Source organism: Eumetopias jubatus, unplaced genomic scaffold (assembly GCF_037043125.1).
Source record: "Eumetopias jubatus isolate StellerSeaLion01/CBP00866 unplaced genomic scaffold, mEumJub1_p1.0 scaffold_4, whole genome shotgun sequence".
NCBI classification, from domain to species: Eukaryota; Metazoa; Chordata; class Mammalia; order Carnivora; family Otariidae; genus Eumetopias; species Eumetopias jubatus.
This window is the reverse complement of record NW_028274810.1, coordinates 2,426,909-2,441,137: the sequence shown is the minus strand read 5'-3', so window position 1 is coordinate 2,441,137 and position 14,229 is coordinate 2,426,909. Positions and strand designations below refer to the sequence as shown.

At 47.7% G+C, this 14,229-nt stretch overlaps 1 protein-coding gene across 2 annotated transcripts; it reads left to right on the top strand.

Moving 5' to 3' along the window:
* Nucleotides 1-859: 859 nt before the first annotated feature.
* Nucleotides 860-11,107, top strand: PSMD4 (proteasome 26S subunit ubiquitin receptor, non-ATPase 4). Of its 2 annotated transcripts, none has more exons than XM_088022267.1 (10): nt 860-942; nt 6,248-6,388; nt 8,009-8,123; nt 8,509-8,595; nt 8,825-8,893; nt 9,064-9,279; nt 9,657-9,765; nt 9,929-10,060; nt 10,145-10,212; nt 10,806-11,107. In XM_088022267.1, exons 1-10 carry the CDS (start codon nt 860-862, stop codon nt 10,974-10,976), a joined length of 1,191 nt encoding a protein of 396 aa, XP_087878393.1. In that variant the 3' UTR covers nt 10,977-11,107. The 2 variants fall into 2 exon arrangements, with proteins under 2 accessions (XP_087878393.1, XP_027944030.1); XM_028088229.2 differs by having other exon boundaries at nt 862-947.
* Nucleotides 11,108-14,229: the final 3,122 nt, after the last annotated feature.

Below are 14,229 nucleotides of genomic sequence, written 5' to 3'. Positions count from 1 at the left end.
CCACCCAGGCGCCCAATCCAACACATTTTTAAATGTTATTTTTTTTTAAATATTTTATTTATTTGACAGAAAGAGAGACAGCGAGAGAGGGAACACAAGTAGGGGGAGCGGGAGAGGGAGAAGCAGGCTTCCCGCAGAGCAGGGAGCCCAATGTGGGGCTCGATCCCAGGACCCTGGGATCATGACCTGAGCAGAAGGCAGCCGCTTAACCGACTGAGCCACCCAGGCCCCCCTTGAATGTTATTCTTGATTAAAACAAACCAAAATGGTTTACCAGTTTGTCTCCCATTCTTTGGGAGATTAATTATAAAAGGATTGATTCGTCAAACCTTTTCTGGGTTCTTACCACGTGTCGGGCTCTGTACTGGGCTCAGGGATGGCAAAGATTAGGACAACTTTCCTGCCCTTAATTAAATGGGAGAGAAAGATCCATATTCAGTTCTGGAGGATAAGGGCTGGTGGTTGGGTGCATAAAGCTCTATGGGAAAGTGACGGAGGTGAAAGGTCATTACCATCCCACCTGTTTCTCGGAAGCTAAGCAGGATCGGGCCTGGTTAGTGCTTGGATGGGAGATCCCACCAGTTTCTAAAAATGAAGATGCCGGCAAACACATCCACAGCAATTTCAAGGGCTCCTCCACCGCCTCTTTTAGATCCGCCGGCAGGGAACTCAACCAGAGAACTTGAATAAAAGGGAAGGTAGAGGTCGGTCCTCTTTTTGCGTGTCACCTCAGTCCTTCGTCCGTCCCTTACACACTCTTTTTATTTTGGCGGCGCCTACAACTCCCAGAGCGCAACGCGGATGGAAGCGGAAGCGGCTGGCTGAGCGAGGCCTGTGATTGGTGGTGAGCGCTGGGCCAATGGAAGGAGTTGTTGTTAGGCTGTCTAGAAGAACCGGTCGGGGAGGGAGGAAGGTGGCAAGATGGTGTTGGAAAGCACTATGGTTTGGTGAGGAGCTACCTCGGGACCCGTGGCGGGGGCGGGACTGAGGGGGGGCGCGTGTCGCGCGGAGGCCGGGTGGGCCTGGGGTGCGGGGGGGTGGGGGAACGATCTGTGAGATGCGGCCTTGGGCCACAAGAAGGAAGGAGCCCCATGGACTCCCTGAGTCATCCCAGGGCCCGGGAGAGGAGAACGGGGCCGGAGTACCCCAGTATCCCTCAGCTTTCGGACATTGACTGGCCAATCCCTGCTTCTTTGCTCTATTTTAGCGTCGTCTCCCCTAGACTAGCCCCAGGTCTGCTGTCTGTAGCGAGAGTCCTGCTTCTCAGACTCATCTGCCCTCCTCTACTCTTCTCAAAATAATGGATGTTAGCAAGAGAGATTATAAATCCTTTCCCCGCCCCAGTCGTTCGTGTCTGTCTCCATTACCTTTCCCTGTATCATCTTGAAAGGTACTATTTATAAATTGCTTTCTATGTGTCAGGCATTAATTTACGTTTTCTCATTTAAACCTCACAACACTTCTCCATAAATATTCTTCCGTTTTACAGATGAGGATAACGAGTCTCAGCAGTTTTAAATGACTTACCCAAAGTCACACGGCTAATTAAGTGGGGGAGCCAAGATTTAAACCTTAGGCTATCTGACATTAAAGCTCTTGTCTGGTGAGCTAACCCTCTTCTTCAGTCTCAGACTTGGGCTCAGTATCTTATTATGAGTTGGATTAGAAGCAGAGGACACAAACTTTTGCAAGGTTTCCACAGTTTCTTCGAACTATGAGAGTAGAATATAATATGGAATAGTACACAAACACACAAATCACCAGTTGGATGGGAGAGCCACCTAAGAGTTTCTTTTGGCGGGGTGGGAAAAGGATAACATTGCCAGATAAAATATAGGATGCCCAGCTAAATTTGAATTCATATAAACAGTAGTTTTTAAATACAAAAATGGCTAGAAGTGTGTCCCAAATATTGCAGAGGACGTATTTATTCTAAAAAGTTATTTGTTAATTATCTGTAGTTCAATTTAACTGGGAGTCCTATATGTTTATGTGCTAAGTGTGGCAACTTCTGGGACAGAGCATGTTAGAGTAGAAAAAGGACAGGATTTGAATCCAAAATCCTGTGTTTTCTGCTACTTACCAGCTGCATGTTATTGAGAATGTAGTAAATCTCTCACTGGGAATGATCGTAACCTCCACTTGCCTTATAGCACAGGTAGGTAAAATGTTTGTGACGGTGCTCTGCTTGTACCCCAGCACGTACTTTCCACTTCTCATAACAAGTTGGAGCCTGGAGTTGATCGATTTCAGCGACTTTTTCGTCTTCTTTGTGGCCACCATCTTCCTGCCTTAGATGCGGGATGGCCCCAACCTAAAACCAGCTGCCAAAATGGCCGGGAGCTCTATATTCTTTTTTTAAATGAAGACTTTATGGAATAGCTGGATAATATCCTAAGCCCTTATTTTGAGATGGATTTTTGTTGGGAAGAATTATATACCATTGAGCAAAAGTAGTCAAGAAATAGGTATATTATTCAATTCATATGAAGTTCAAGACTGGAGAAACTGTGTTTTTTAGGGATGCACACCTAGGTGTTAAGGCATCTGTGTTTTCAATACCCCCATACTACCATCACCCTCCCAGTGTTCTAATGCGTGACAAAGTGTCAGCCCTGCTCCCACATTCTCCACTATCTGTTCTCCCTCCCTCTCAAGTCCCCGTGCTCACTCTGACGCTTTTCTTCCAACCCTCATCCATCTGCTGCTCTTGCCCACAGCCCTTATACTTAGTAGCTGTTCCAGCTGGACAGTCCTCAAAGCCTCCATTGTTTCTTATATTTGAAGTCACTACTGTATTTGAAGCTAGAGAGGCTGTTGCTTTTCTGCCGGGAGAATAATCAGAAACAGTGTATCAGGGAAAAAAGAATATAATGCATGGTCAGTAGAGTCAGCCCTTGACCCCTCTATGTAGATGGAGTTTACACTATGAGAACTAGTCCATGTGTCATGCTTATTGTTAGGCATTGTGCTAAGTACTTTCTGTGCATTTCATCATTATAGCAGTCCTGTAAGCCTACCCTCACCTGCATACAGTAAAACCCACTTTACAGCTGAAGTAACTAGACCTTAGAGAAATACAGTAACTTCCTCAGGATAATCAATGTGTTAAAACATGTATTAATAATCAAATTAATAAAAATTAAAAATAACAATAATTAATAACAGATTGGGGATTTGAACCTGAACACTGCCCTTTACTCCCTTTTCTATTTCTTTCAGTAGTTTCTTAATTCCTCTCTTCATCATTTCTGGCTTATATTTATTGTCAAAGGATATTAAAAGATTGCCCCGCCCATATTTTTTTCAAAGATTTTATTTATTTATTTGTCAGAGATAGAGCATAAGCGGGGGAAGGAGCAGAGGAGGGAGAAGCAGACTCCCCGCTGAGCAGGGAGCCTGGATTCAGGACTCCATCTCTGGGGCTCCAGGATCATGACCTGAGCCGAAGGCAGACGCTTAACCGACTGAGCCACCCAGGCATCCCCCAGCCCATATTTTGTTTGCCAGTGGAAATGAAGTGTCTCATCTGGGAGGACACTGCAACACAGATGGAATCATTGACGATTAGAGTGCTGAGGGATCTCAAGTCATCAGGAATTGGTCCTCTTCAGGGCTTGTATAACTGCTTCACTTTCTTACCCCCTTTTTTTTTTTCCTTTTATTAACATAATGTATTTGTTTCAGGGGTACAGATCGGTGATTCATCAGTCTTACACAATTCATAGTGCTCACCATAACCCATAGCCTCCCCAATATCCATCACTCAGCCACCCCCTCCTACCCCCCTCCACTCCAGCAACCCTCAGTGTGTTTCCTGAGATTAAGAGTCTCTTATGGTTTGTCTCCCTCTCTGGTTTTGTCCCGTTTCATTTTTTCCTCTCTTCCCCTATGATCCTCTGCCTTGTTTCTTAAATTCCTCATATCAGTGAGATCATATGATAATTGTATTTCTCTGATTGACTTACTTTGCTTAGCATAATACCCTCTAGGTCCATCTACATCATGGCAAATGGCAAGATTTCATTTTTTTGGATGGCTGCATAATATTCCATTGTGTGTGTGTATATATATATATATATATATATATATATATATACACACACCACATCTTCTCTATCCATTCATCTGCCGATGGACATCTAGCCTCTTTCCATAGTTTGGCTATTGTGGACATTGCTGCTACAAACATTGGGGTGCATATGCCCCTTCAGATCACTACATTTGTATCTTTGGGGTAAATACCCAGGAGTGCCATTGCTGGGTCATAGGGTAGCTCTGTTTTCAACTCTGAGGAACCTCCATTCTGTTTTCCAGAGTGGCTGCACCAGCTTGCATTCCCATCAAAAGTGTAGGAGGGTTCCCCTTACTTTCTTGCCTTCTTGTGGTCTCTGGGAAGCCAGAGCTTGTATTTCATATTATCTGTATTTCTTAGATCGGGAAAAACTGCAAGGATAAAAGAAGTGAGACCCCAGATCCATGGAACCTCATTTTTGCAGTTTGGTCCAGCTGCCAACGCTGTTAAACATTTAACCAGGGGCGCCTGGATGGCTCAGTCGATAAGTGTCTGCCTTCAGTTCAGGTCATGATTCCAGGGTCCTGGGATCGAGCCCCACATCGGGCTCCCTGGTGAGCAGGGAGTCTGCTTCTCCCTCTCCCACTCCCCCCGCTTGTGTTCCCTCTCTCGCTGTGTCTCTCTGTCAAATAAATAAATAAAATCTTTAAAAAAAAAACACACAAAAAAAACATTTAACCAGATGATTGCATTGTGCTTTTCTGCACTCAGTGCCCATATTTATTTTATAAATATTTTCTACCTTTGGAATACTTTTTTTTTAATGGATTCTTAAAGATTTTTATTTATGGGCGCCTGGGTGGCTCAGTTGGTTAAGCGACTGCCTTCGGCTCAGGTCATGATCCTGGAGTCCCAGGATCGAGTCCCGCATCGGGCTCCCTGCTCAGCAGGGAGTCTGCTTCTCCCTCTGACCTTCCCCCCTCTCATGTGCTCTCTGTCTCACTCTCTCTCAAATAAATAAAATCTTAAAAAAAAAAGATTTTTATTTATTAGAGAGAGGGCATAAGCAGGGGGAGTGGCAGGCAGAGGGAGAAGCAGGCTCCCCACTGAGCAAGGAGCCCCATGTGGGGTTCGATCCCAAAACCCAGGGATCATGACCTAGCCGAAGACAGACACTTAACCGACTAAGCCACACAGGTGCCCCAGGAATACTTCTATTTTGAAGGCAAATTTTGAATATTCATCCATGACAGTGCTTAATAACATTTAACTGCAGATTATAAGGTGATTGTGGTACTTGAACAGATTGCAACATTTGGTGCTTATCAGAATCATTTGTGGAATGGAGATTTTTTTTTTTAAAGATTTTTTTTTTATTTAAGAGAGAGAGAGTGAGGGGCCGCCTGGGTGGCTCAGTCATTCAGCGTCTGCCTTCGGCTCAGATCATGATCCCAGCGTCCTGGGATCAAGCCCCGCATTGGGCTCCCTGCTCAGCGGGAAGCCTGCTTCTCCCTCTTCCACTCCCCCTGCTTGTGTTCCCTCTCTCGCTGTGTCTCTCTCTGTCAAATAAATAAATAAAATCTTTAGAAAAAAAAAGAGAGAGAGAGAGAGCATGAGAGGAGAGAGGGTCAGAGGGAGAAGCAGACTCCCTACTGAGCAGGGAGCCCGATGTGGGACTTGATCCTGGGACTCCGGGATCATGACCTGAGCAGAAGGCAGTCACTTAACCAACTGAGCCATCCAGGCGCCCTGTGGAATGGAGATTTAAAATGTGTTTCCTCCTTTGGTCTTTTTTTTAAGAAAGGGAGATGGGAGGAGGGAGAAGGAGAATCTTAAGTAGTCTCCACACCGAGCATGGAGCCCAGTGTGGGGCTTGATCTCATGACCCTGAGATCATGACCTGAGCTGAAACCAAGAATCGGCTGCCCAGCCGACTGAGCCACCCAGGTGCCCCTCCTTTGATCATTTTGAGTCAGTAAGTCTGGTGTAAGGCTTGGAAGTGTGTGTGTGTGTGTGTGTGTGTGTGTGTGTGTGTGTGTGTATCATATATATGTAATTTTTTTTTTCTTTTTTAAGTTGTAGGTGGTTCTGTGTTTCTTAGAGACTGAGAGCCACTACTGTGCATGACAGTGTCCGTCAAAGTTTTGAAGGAGGGTAGGGGTCCCTGGAACTAAAGAATGTTTCAGAGAGATCTTACAGTATGTCCTCTTTCTCTTCCTTTTAATCTGACAGCGTGGACAACAGTGAGTACATGCGGAATGGGGACTTCTTACCCACCCGGCTGCAGGCTCAACAAGACGCTGTCAACATAGTCTGTCACTCTAAGACCCGCAGCAACCCGGAGAACAACGTGGGCCTCATCACACTGGCCAAGTACATGGGGCAGAGGAGGAAGGGGCTTGGTAGGCGAGTGGGTGTTTTCCCACAGGTAACCCACTGTGGCATCCAGGTTGCTATCCTTTTGTAGATCCCAATAAGCTGCATTTGCCTATCAACCTTACTAGACTCCATTCTTCACTGTTCAGAAAAATATAAATAGCAACTTGAGTTTATTTATTTACTTATTTTAAAGACTTAATTTATTTGAGACAGAGAGAGCATGAGCACAGCACAGGGTGGGTGGGAAGGGGCAGAGGGAGGGGGAGAGAAGCTCCAGCGGACTCCCTGCTGAGCGAGCAGCCCAATGTGGGGCTGAATCTCAGGATCTGGAAACCAGGACCTGAGCCAAAATCAAGAGTCAGACGCTTAACCAGCTGAGCTACTCAAGCGCCCCACAACTTGAGTTTAATGTTAGTCTGAATATAATTCAGTTATGAAACTAAATCTGCTAGGGTGAAATTTCATAATATATTTTATTTTATTTTTTATTTTATTTTATTTTAGATTTTATTTATTTAAATAAATAAATATTTATTTATTTAATAATAATGAGCAGGGAGCCAGATGCAGGGCTCGATCCCAGGACCCAGGGACCATGACCTGAGCCGAAGGCGGACGCTTAACGACTGAGCCACCCAGGCGCCCTCATAATATATTTTAAAGTCAATGAAAAGTTATTTTGGATAAGAGTCCCCAGGGCCTGTATCACACATCCTCTTACTCCAAAAGTGATTTGTTTTAGGAACTGGTAATCCTCAAATGAGTTACCTCCCATTCCAGTATATATGTTGTTAGGTGGCAAGTAGGTCTGGAAACGGAGCGGCGAGGAGACATACTCACCAGCATCCAGCTGTGGTGGAGGATTCTTGGGGCCCTGGGAGCAGGATAACACGAGAAGAGTTCAAGGGAAACATTGGGAGGAAGAGGGCAAGTTTCTTGCAAAATCAACCCCTTATTTCCTGTGCTCATATCATATCTACTAAATACTAGATGTCTTTTTCCGGTTTTATTGAGATACAATTGACATGTAACATGGCATAAGTTTAAGGTATACAGTGTAACGATTTGATATCTGTATATATTGTGAAATGATCACCACACCAAGTTTAGTTAATGCCCATATTTCACAATATCACACATTTTTCTTTCCTTGTAATGAGAACTTTTAAGGTCTACCGTCTAAACACTGGATGTGTGATTAAGAAAAGTAGAAATTACAGTTATTATCAAGGTCTTTAAAGAAAAGATGAGTTAGGGACACCTGGCTGGCTCAGTCGGTAGAGCATGTGACTCTTGATCTCGGGGTAGTGAGTTCAAGCCCCACGTTGGGCGTAGAGCTTCCTTAAAAAAAAAAGTAGGGGTGCTCATGGGTGGCTCAGTCGTTAGGCGTCTGCCTTCGGCTCAGGTCGTGATCCCTGGGCCCTAGGATCGAGCCCCGCATCGGGCTCCCTGCTCGGCGGGGAGTCTGCTTCTCCCTCTCCCACTCCCCCTGCTTGTGTTCCCTGCTGTGTCTCTTTCTGTCAAATAAATAAAATCTTAAAAAAAATGAGTCAAACACAGGTTCAGAGGCACTTGTGTCCTGACCTGAAATCATACCCTTTCCCTACATCCCAGTGACTGTGAAGTGCTGACCACACTCACCCCCGACACCGGCCGCATTCTTTCCAAGCTCCACACTGTCCAACCCAAGGGCAAGATCACCTTCTGCACTGGCATCCGCGTGGCCCATGTGAGTCCTACTGGATCCCTTTGATTGTTCCCCCTTGCTCTGAGGTTCTGCCCTCAACGTTGTTCATTTCTTCCCTGGAATGTTGAGCTAGAACCAGAGCAGGGGAAGAGAGGTGACCCAGAGAAAGGAGTAGAAAGGATATGGTGGGATGAATTCCAGGACTGATGATGGTGGTGAAGGAAAAGACTTTTGGAATTAAGACTTAGACCCTCTTCCTTGTCTACACAGAGGCAAAGCAGGGAGGGAAGGGTGGAGGATGGGTTAGACCTTGTGTGAACATGACGGTGGACTTGAGCCATAAGAAACCATAAGAAAAGAAACAGTGACAGAGGAGAGCTAAGTGATTCCTCTGGCTGACTGTGAGGACTTCCTCTTCCTTTACAAGCTGGCTCTGAAGCACCGACAGGGCAAGAATCACAAGATGCGCATCATTGCCTTTGTGGGAAGCCCCGTGGAGGACAACGAGAAGGATGTGAGTCCAGGTGACAGCCGGGGAATGTGGTAATGGGGCCTCTTGGGCTTTAGGAGAGCCTGCCAGAGGCATTGGGTTCATCGTTTTGGGGAAAGGTGGATATGCGGAATTCAGTGTTTCTGCTGGGGGGCCTTGGGGAGGTTAACCGATTTTTGTATGCTTTTGTGAGGTGTGTCGTTTCCCCTCATGGTATGGAACAGATTTCCTCATTGCTCTTCCCTCTTCCTAGCTGGTGAAACTGGCTAAACGTCTCAAGAAGGAGAAAGTAAATGTTGACATTATCAATTTTGGGGAAGAGGTGAGTAAGGACGGGCTGGGGGGCATGGACTCGATACGGTTATAAGCCGAGCAGTCCTTCCCCAGAGGAGGGCCTGCACTGTGCGAGAGCAGCTACAGACAAGAGCTGAAATGGCAGAGGACAGGGAGCAAGGCGGGCAGGAGAGCCTCCCGTGTTCTTCCCTCCCCTAGGAGGTGAACACAGAAAAGCTGACAGCCTTTGTAAACACATTGAATGGCAAAGATGGAACCGGTTCTCATCTGGTGACAGTGCCCCCTGGGCCCAGCTTGGCCGACGCCCTCATCAGTTCTCCGATTCTGGCTGGTGAAGGTGGTGCCATGCTGGGTCTTGGTGCCAGTGACTTTGAATTTGGAGTGGATCCCAGTGCTGATCCTGAGCTGGCCCTGGTGAGCAAACGTTGACCTCCGACCCCGGGGGGCCTCCTTTGCCCTCTTACACTGAGGACCCCCATACCACATCGCGTCTCTAGGCCTAAACCGTCCTGAACACCCTTGCTCATTTTCCCAGCCTCCCTTTGGTCCCTTTTCCCCTTAATTCTGTGTGATCTCCAGGGGCACCAGTGTCAGACTGCCTTGTTCAGTTCTCCTGATTAAACCCCAGGCTTCTCCCAAGTCCTTCCTTTTTCCCTATATCAACTCTTACCTCCCCAGGTTCTTCCCCATGTGCTGCCCCTTTATGTTCCCTTCCCGCCCCTCAACTGACTTCCCCAAGCGCCTGTGAGGAGGGAGGGCAGAACATCTGACCTTGCCCGGCGCTTTGCCAGGCCCTCCGTGTCTCTATGGAAGAGCAGCGGCAGCGGCAGGAGGAGGAGGCCCGGCGGGCAGCTGCAGCCTCCGCAGCTGAGGCAGGGATTGCTACAGCTGGGGCTGAAGGTGAGGGATGGGGCCAGGGCTGCCCCGTGGAGCGGGGCGTAGACGCCAGAGTAGCGGTGGGGAGGCCTGGCGGCCCGGGAATATAGGGGCTGGGGGAGCAGTTTGGGGCTGGGCCTGTGTGGAACATGGCACCAGTTTTGCTCTGCCGCTCTCCTTTTTCTAGACTCAGACGACGCTCTGCTGAAGATGACCATCAGCCAGCAGGAGTTTGGCCGCACCGGGCTCCCTGACCTAAGCAGTATGACTGAGGAGGAGCAGATCGCCTATGCCATGCAGATGTCCCTGCAGGGTGCAGGTGAGCCAGGGCCTGGGAAGCAGTGCTCAGGCAGAGAGATTGGGTAGGGAAATGGAGCTCAACAGACTGACCTCTTTTCCTCAGAGTTTGGCCAGGCAGAATCAGCTGACATCGATGCCAGTTCTGCCATGGACACATCTGAGCCTGCCAAGGTGAGGGCCAGCGTTGACTCCCCACCCCCGTCACGTATCAAGTCCCCTGGTGTTCATGTCCTTAGACCTCTAGGCCTGGAACCATTCGACAGGGTTTCATAGGTGAGCTTTTTGAGGAGCAGAGGGAAAGAAACACCTAGATCTACATTTCTTGTTTGTAAACCTTGCTAAGGCAATAGAATGAACACAGTCCGGGTTGGGTAAGTGTCCTGATGTTCTGTAATTTGCCCTCCTTCTTGGTGGGAGCAGTCTGGACTGGTGTATAATAGGATATTGTCTTCCCAGGAGGGTGAAAGAGGGTCTAAGGCAAAGAAAAGGGAGTGGGTGTCTGACAGCAAGGAATCTGAACATGATGGCATCTGTTTTTATCCTTTATGCTCAGGAAGCAAGGTTCCAGTTTCTCTGTTGGGTCACTAATGAATGTGTGAGTTTGCACCATACGTAGGCACTGGGTATTTTCCTGAATTGTCATTTCTGCCCTCGGCCAGAGGCAGCCCCGCCCCCAGACGGTCAGGTGGAGAGAGGGGCTCAGGCAGCAGTGCGCTGCGCAGGCGACCCCGCCCCCGCCCCGGGCCGACACTGCCCTTTTGCAGGAGGAGGATGACTATGACGTGATGCAGGACCCTGAGTTCCTTCAGAGTGTCCTGGAGAACCTTCCAGGCGTGGATCCCAACAATGAAGCTATTCGAAATGCCATGGGGTCCCTGGCCTCGCAGGCCAACAAGGATGGCAAGAAGGACAAGAAGGAGGAGGAGAAGAAGTGAGACTGGGGGCAGGCGGCTGAGCCTGCTCGGGGGCTGCGGAGTGGGGGCGGGGTGTGGGGCTAGCTCACCTTACCTGGAACCAGGACAGCCTGAATAAAGCTTGGCAACGTTTGTTTTTCTTTTGCTTCCAATAGTGGTAGCTCTCAGTGTGACAGAGGGGAGGAGCGCCTGGCATGAGCAGAGAGTTCCCTGTTGAGTCCTCGGTGTCTCCAGCACCTGGCCTCTAAATTCTGACCTGCTCCCCTTCCTTCCGTCCCCAGGGCAGTCTCTCCTGACACTTTTTTTTTTTTTAATTTTATTCGACAGAGAGAGCCACAGCGAGAGAGGGAACACAAGCAGGGGGAGCGGGGGAGGGAGAAGCAGGCTCCCTGCCGAGCAGGGAGCCCGATGCGGGGCTCGACCCTGGGACCCTGGGATCATGACCTAAGCTGAAGGCAGACGCTTAACGACTGAGCCACCCAGGCGCCCCTCTCCTGACACTTCTGCCCTGGGGCTGTGTCCCTGTCTCATGAAGAGGAGCTTTGCTGAGAGTCAGTTTGGGGTAGGCTCTGGGGCCACAGGGGTGACTTGAAAACAGTACTGGCCTTGAGGCGACTGGCCGGCTCAGTTGGAAGAGCACACGACTCTTGATCTTGGGGTCGTGAGTTTGAGCCCCATGTTGAGTGTAGAGATTACTGTAAATACATACGAACAATACTGGCCTTTGGGGACCCCAGAGTCCAGGGCAGGGCCGGCCTGGAAATGAGTGATTACACATGTCTGATAAGTGCCCAGGGGGGCATGAACAAGACCCTGTGGAAACAAGAGAAAGGGCCAAACCCTTGCAGCCTCGAGGAAGGCTCCTGGGGCGTAACATTTGAGTCCTGTAACGGTGAAACTTTGATCAGCCAACAGGGAAGAGATGCGGGTGTTTCCAGTCAACAGGAACAAGTATGTGCTCATGGCACAGAGGCACTTTTGGAGGGGGTTGAGTAGCTCAGAGACTGGTTGGGCAAGTGGCACGAGATGGGAAAATAGGCAGCATTCAAAACAGTGAAGATCAGGGATCCTTGAGGCCTTTCACAAGGTGGGGTCTATGAAGCCATAAGATAAACACGGTGTATCTGAATGCAAACGTGCAAAACAACATTTAGAAGAGGGTTTTCTTCCAGGGTGTAGAATAGAATGCAAAATTCACATAATGCCACAGCAATTTACTGAATGGGAGAAGATATTTGCAAATGATATATCCGGTGAGGGGTTAATATCCAAAATATGTAAAGAACTACAACCCGGGCGCCTGGGTGGCTCAGATGGTTAAGCATCTGCCTTCGGCTCAGGTCATGATCCCAGGGTCCTGAGATCGAGTCCCGCATCGGGCTCCCTGCTCCTTGGGAGCCTGCTTCTCTCTCTGCCTCTCTCTCTCTCTCTGTCTCTCATGAATAAATAAATAAAAAGTTTAAAAAAAAAAAACTTCTACAACCCAACAATAACAATAATCGCCTAAACAATGGGCAGAGGACCTGATAGACATTTTTCCAAAGAAGACAGAAACGGCCGACAATGAAAAGATGCTCAACACCAATCATCAGGGAAATGGAAATCAAAGTGCAAATTGCCTACACCAGTCAGAATGGCCAGTACCAAAAAAAATTAACAAGTATTGACAAGGATGTGAAGGAAAGGGAACCCTCGTGTACTGTGGGTGGGAATGTTGGTGCCATTGCGGAAAACAGATTGGAGTTTACTCAAAAAATTAAAAAATAGAAATCCCATACAATCCAGTAATTCCACTACTGGGTATTTACCCAAAGAACACAAAAGTACTTGCTTAGAAAGATACATGCACCACTCTAACATTATAATAGCCAAGATAATGGAAGCAACCCGTGTCCATCAGTAGATGAATGGACAGAATAGATGCATCTATATATAGAGAGAGATTTGTATCTCTCTATATAGGTATATTTAGATATCTATGCACGACACACAAACACACTGGAGTATTACTCAGCCATTAAAAAAGGATGGGATCGGGCGCCTGGGTGGCTCAGTTGGTTAAGCGACTGCCTTCGGCTCAGGTCATGATCCTGGAGTCCCGGGATCGAGTCCCACATCGGGCTCCCTGCTCAGCGGGGAGTCTGCTTCTCCCTCTGACCCTCTTCCCTCTCATGCTCTCTATCTCTCATTCTCTCTCTCAAATAAATAAATAAATAAATCTTTAAAAAAAAAAAAAGGATGGGATCATGTCCTTTGCAGCAACATGGATGGACCTAGAAGGTATAAGTGAAATAAGATGGAAAAAGACAAATATGGTTTCACTTATATGTGGATCTTAAAAAAGGAACAAACACCAGAAAAGCAGAAATAATCCCATAAATACAGAGAACAAACTGGTGGTTGCCAGAGGGGAGGGGGGTTGGGGGTGAGCAAATTAGTGAAGGAGAATGGGAGACACAGGCTTGCATTACGGAATGAGTAAGTTATAAGGACGAAAGGCACAGCGTAGGGAATATAGTCACTGGTATTGTAATAATAGTGTTGTATGGTGACAGATGGGAGGCTGCATTAGTGGTGAGCACAGAGGAAGCCTTATGGAATCACCGTGTTGTACACCTGAAACTAATGTGACGTTGTCAGCTATACTTAAAAAAATCACATTATCCTCTTGTTTAGTATATATTTTTTTTTTTAGGATTTTATTTATTTATTTGACAGAGACACAGCGAGAGAGGGAACACAAGCAGGGGGAGTGGGAGAGGGAGAAGCAGGCTTCCCGCGGAGCAGGGAGCCCGATGCGGGGCTCGATCCCAGGACCCCGAGATCATGACCTGAGCTGAAGGCAGACACTCAACGACTGAGCCACCCAGGCGCCCCTACCCTGGAACTTTTTAAACAAACATTTTATTTCTAGGGTTCCTCAAAGTTGTTGCATGTAGCTGTTCGTTCATTTTTTCTGGTTGTATTGTATTACATGCTGTGAATATACCACAATCTTTCTATTTTCCTGTTGATGGCCATTTGCATTGCACCGTTATTTTTCTGTTAGCAACAGGGTTACTACAGTGGAGTGTTTTGGACATCCCTCCTGATGCACATGTGCGAAAGTTTCTGGGCTGCTTTACAGAATAATGCTCAAAGTGGCTGTATGGATTTGGACTTCTTCCTGTGGTATAAGAATTCCTATTGACCGGGCACCTGGGTGGCTCAGTCGTTAAGCGGCTGCCTTAGCAGGGTCCTGGGATCGAGCCCCGCATCGGGCTCCCTGCTCGGC

Bases quoted from the DNA above. Each gene is read 5' to 3' on its own strand.
- PSMD4 (XM_088022267.1), top strand. From the start codon at position 860: ATGGAAGGAGTTGTTGTTAGGCTGTCTAGAAGAACCGGTCGGGGAGGG. The intron at 8,894-9,063 runs GTGAGTAAGGAC...TCCCTCCCCTAG, and splicing joins TTATCAATTTTGGGGAAGAG to GAGGTGAACACAGAAAAGCT. The intron at 9,766-9,928 runs GTGAGGGATGGG...TCCTTTTTCTAG, and splicing joins TGCTACAGCTGGGGCTGAAG to ACTCAGACGACGCTCTGCTG.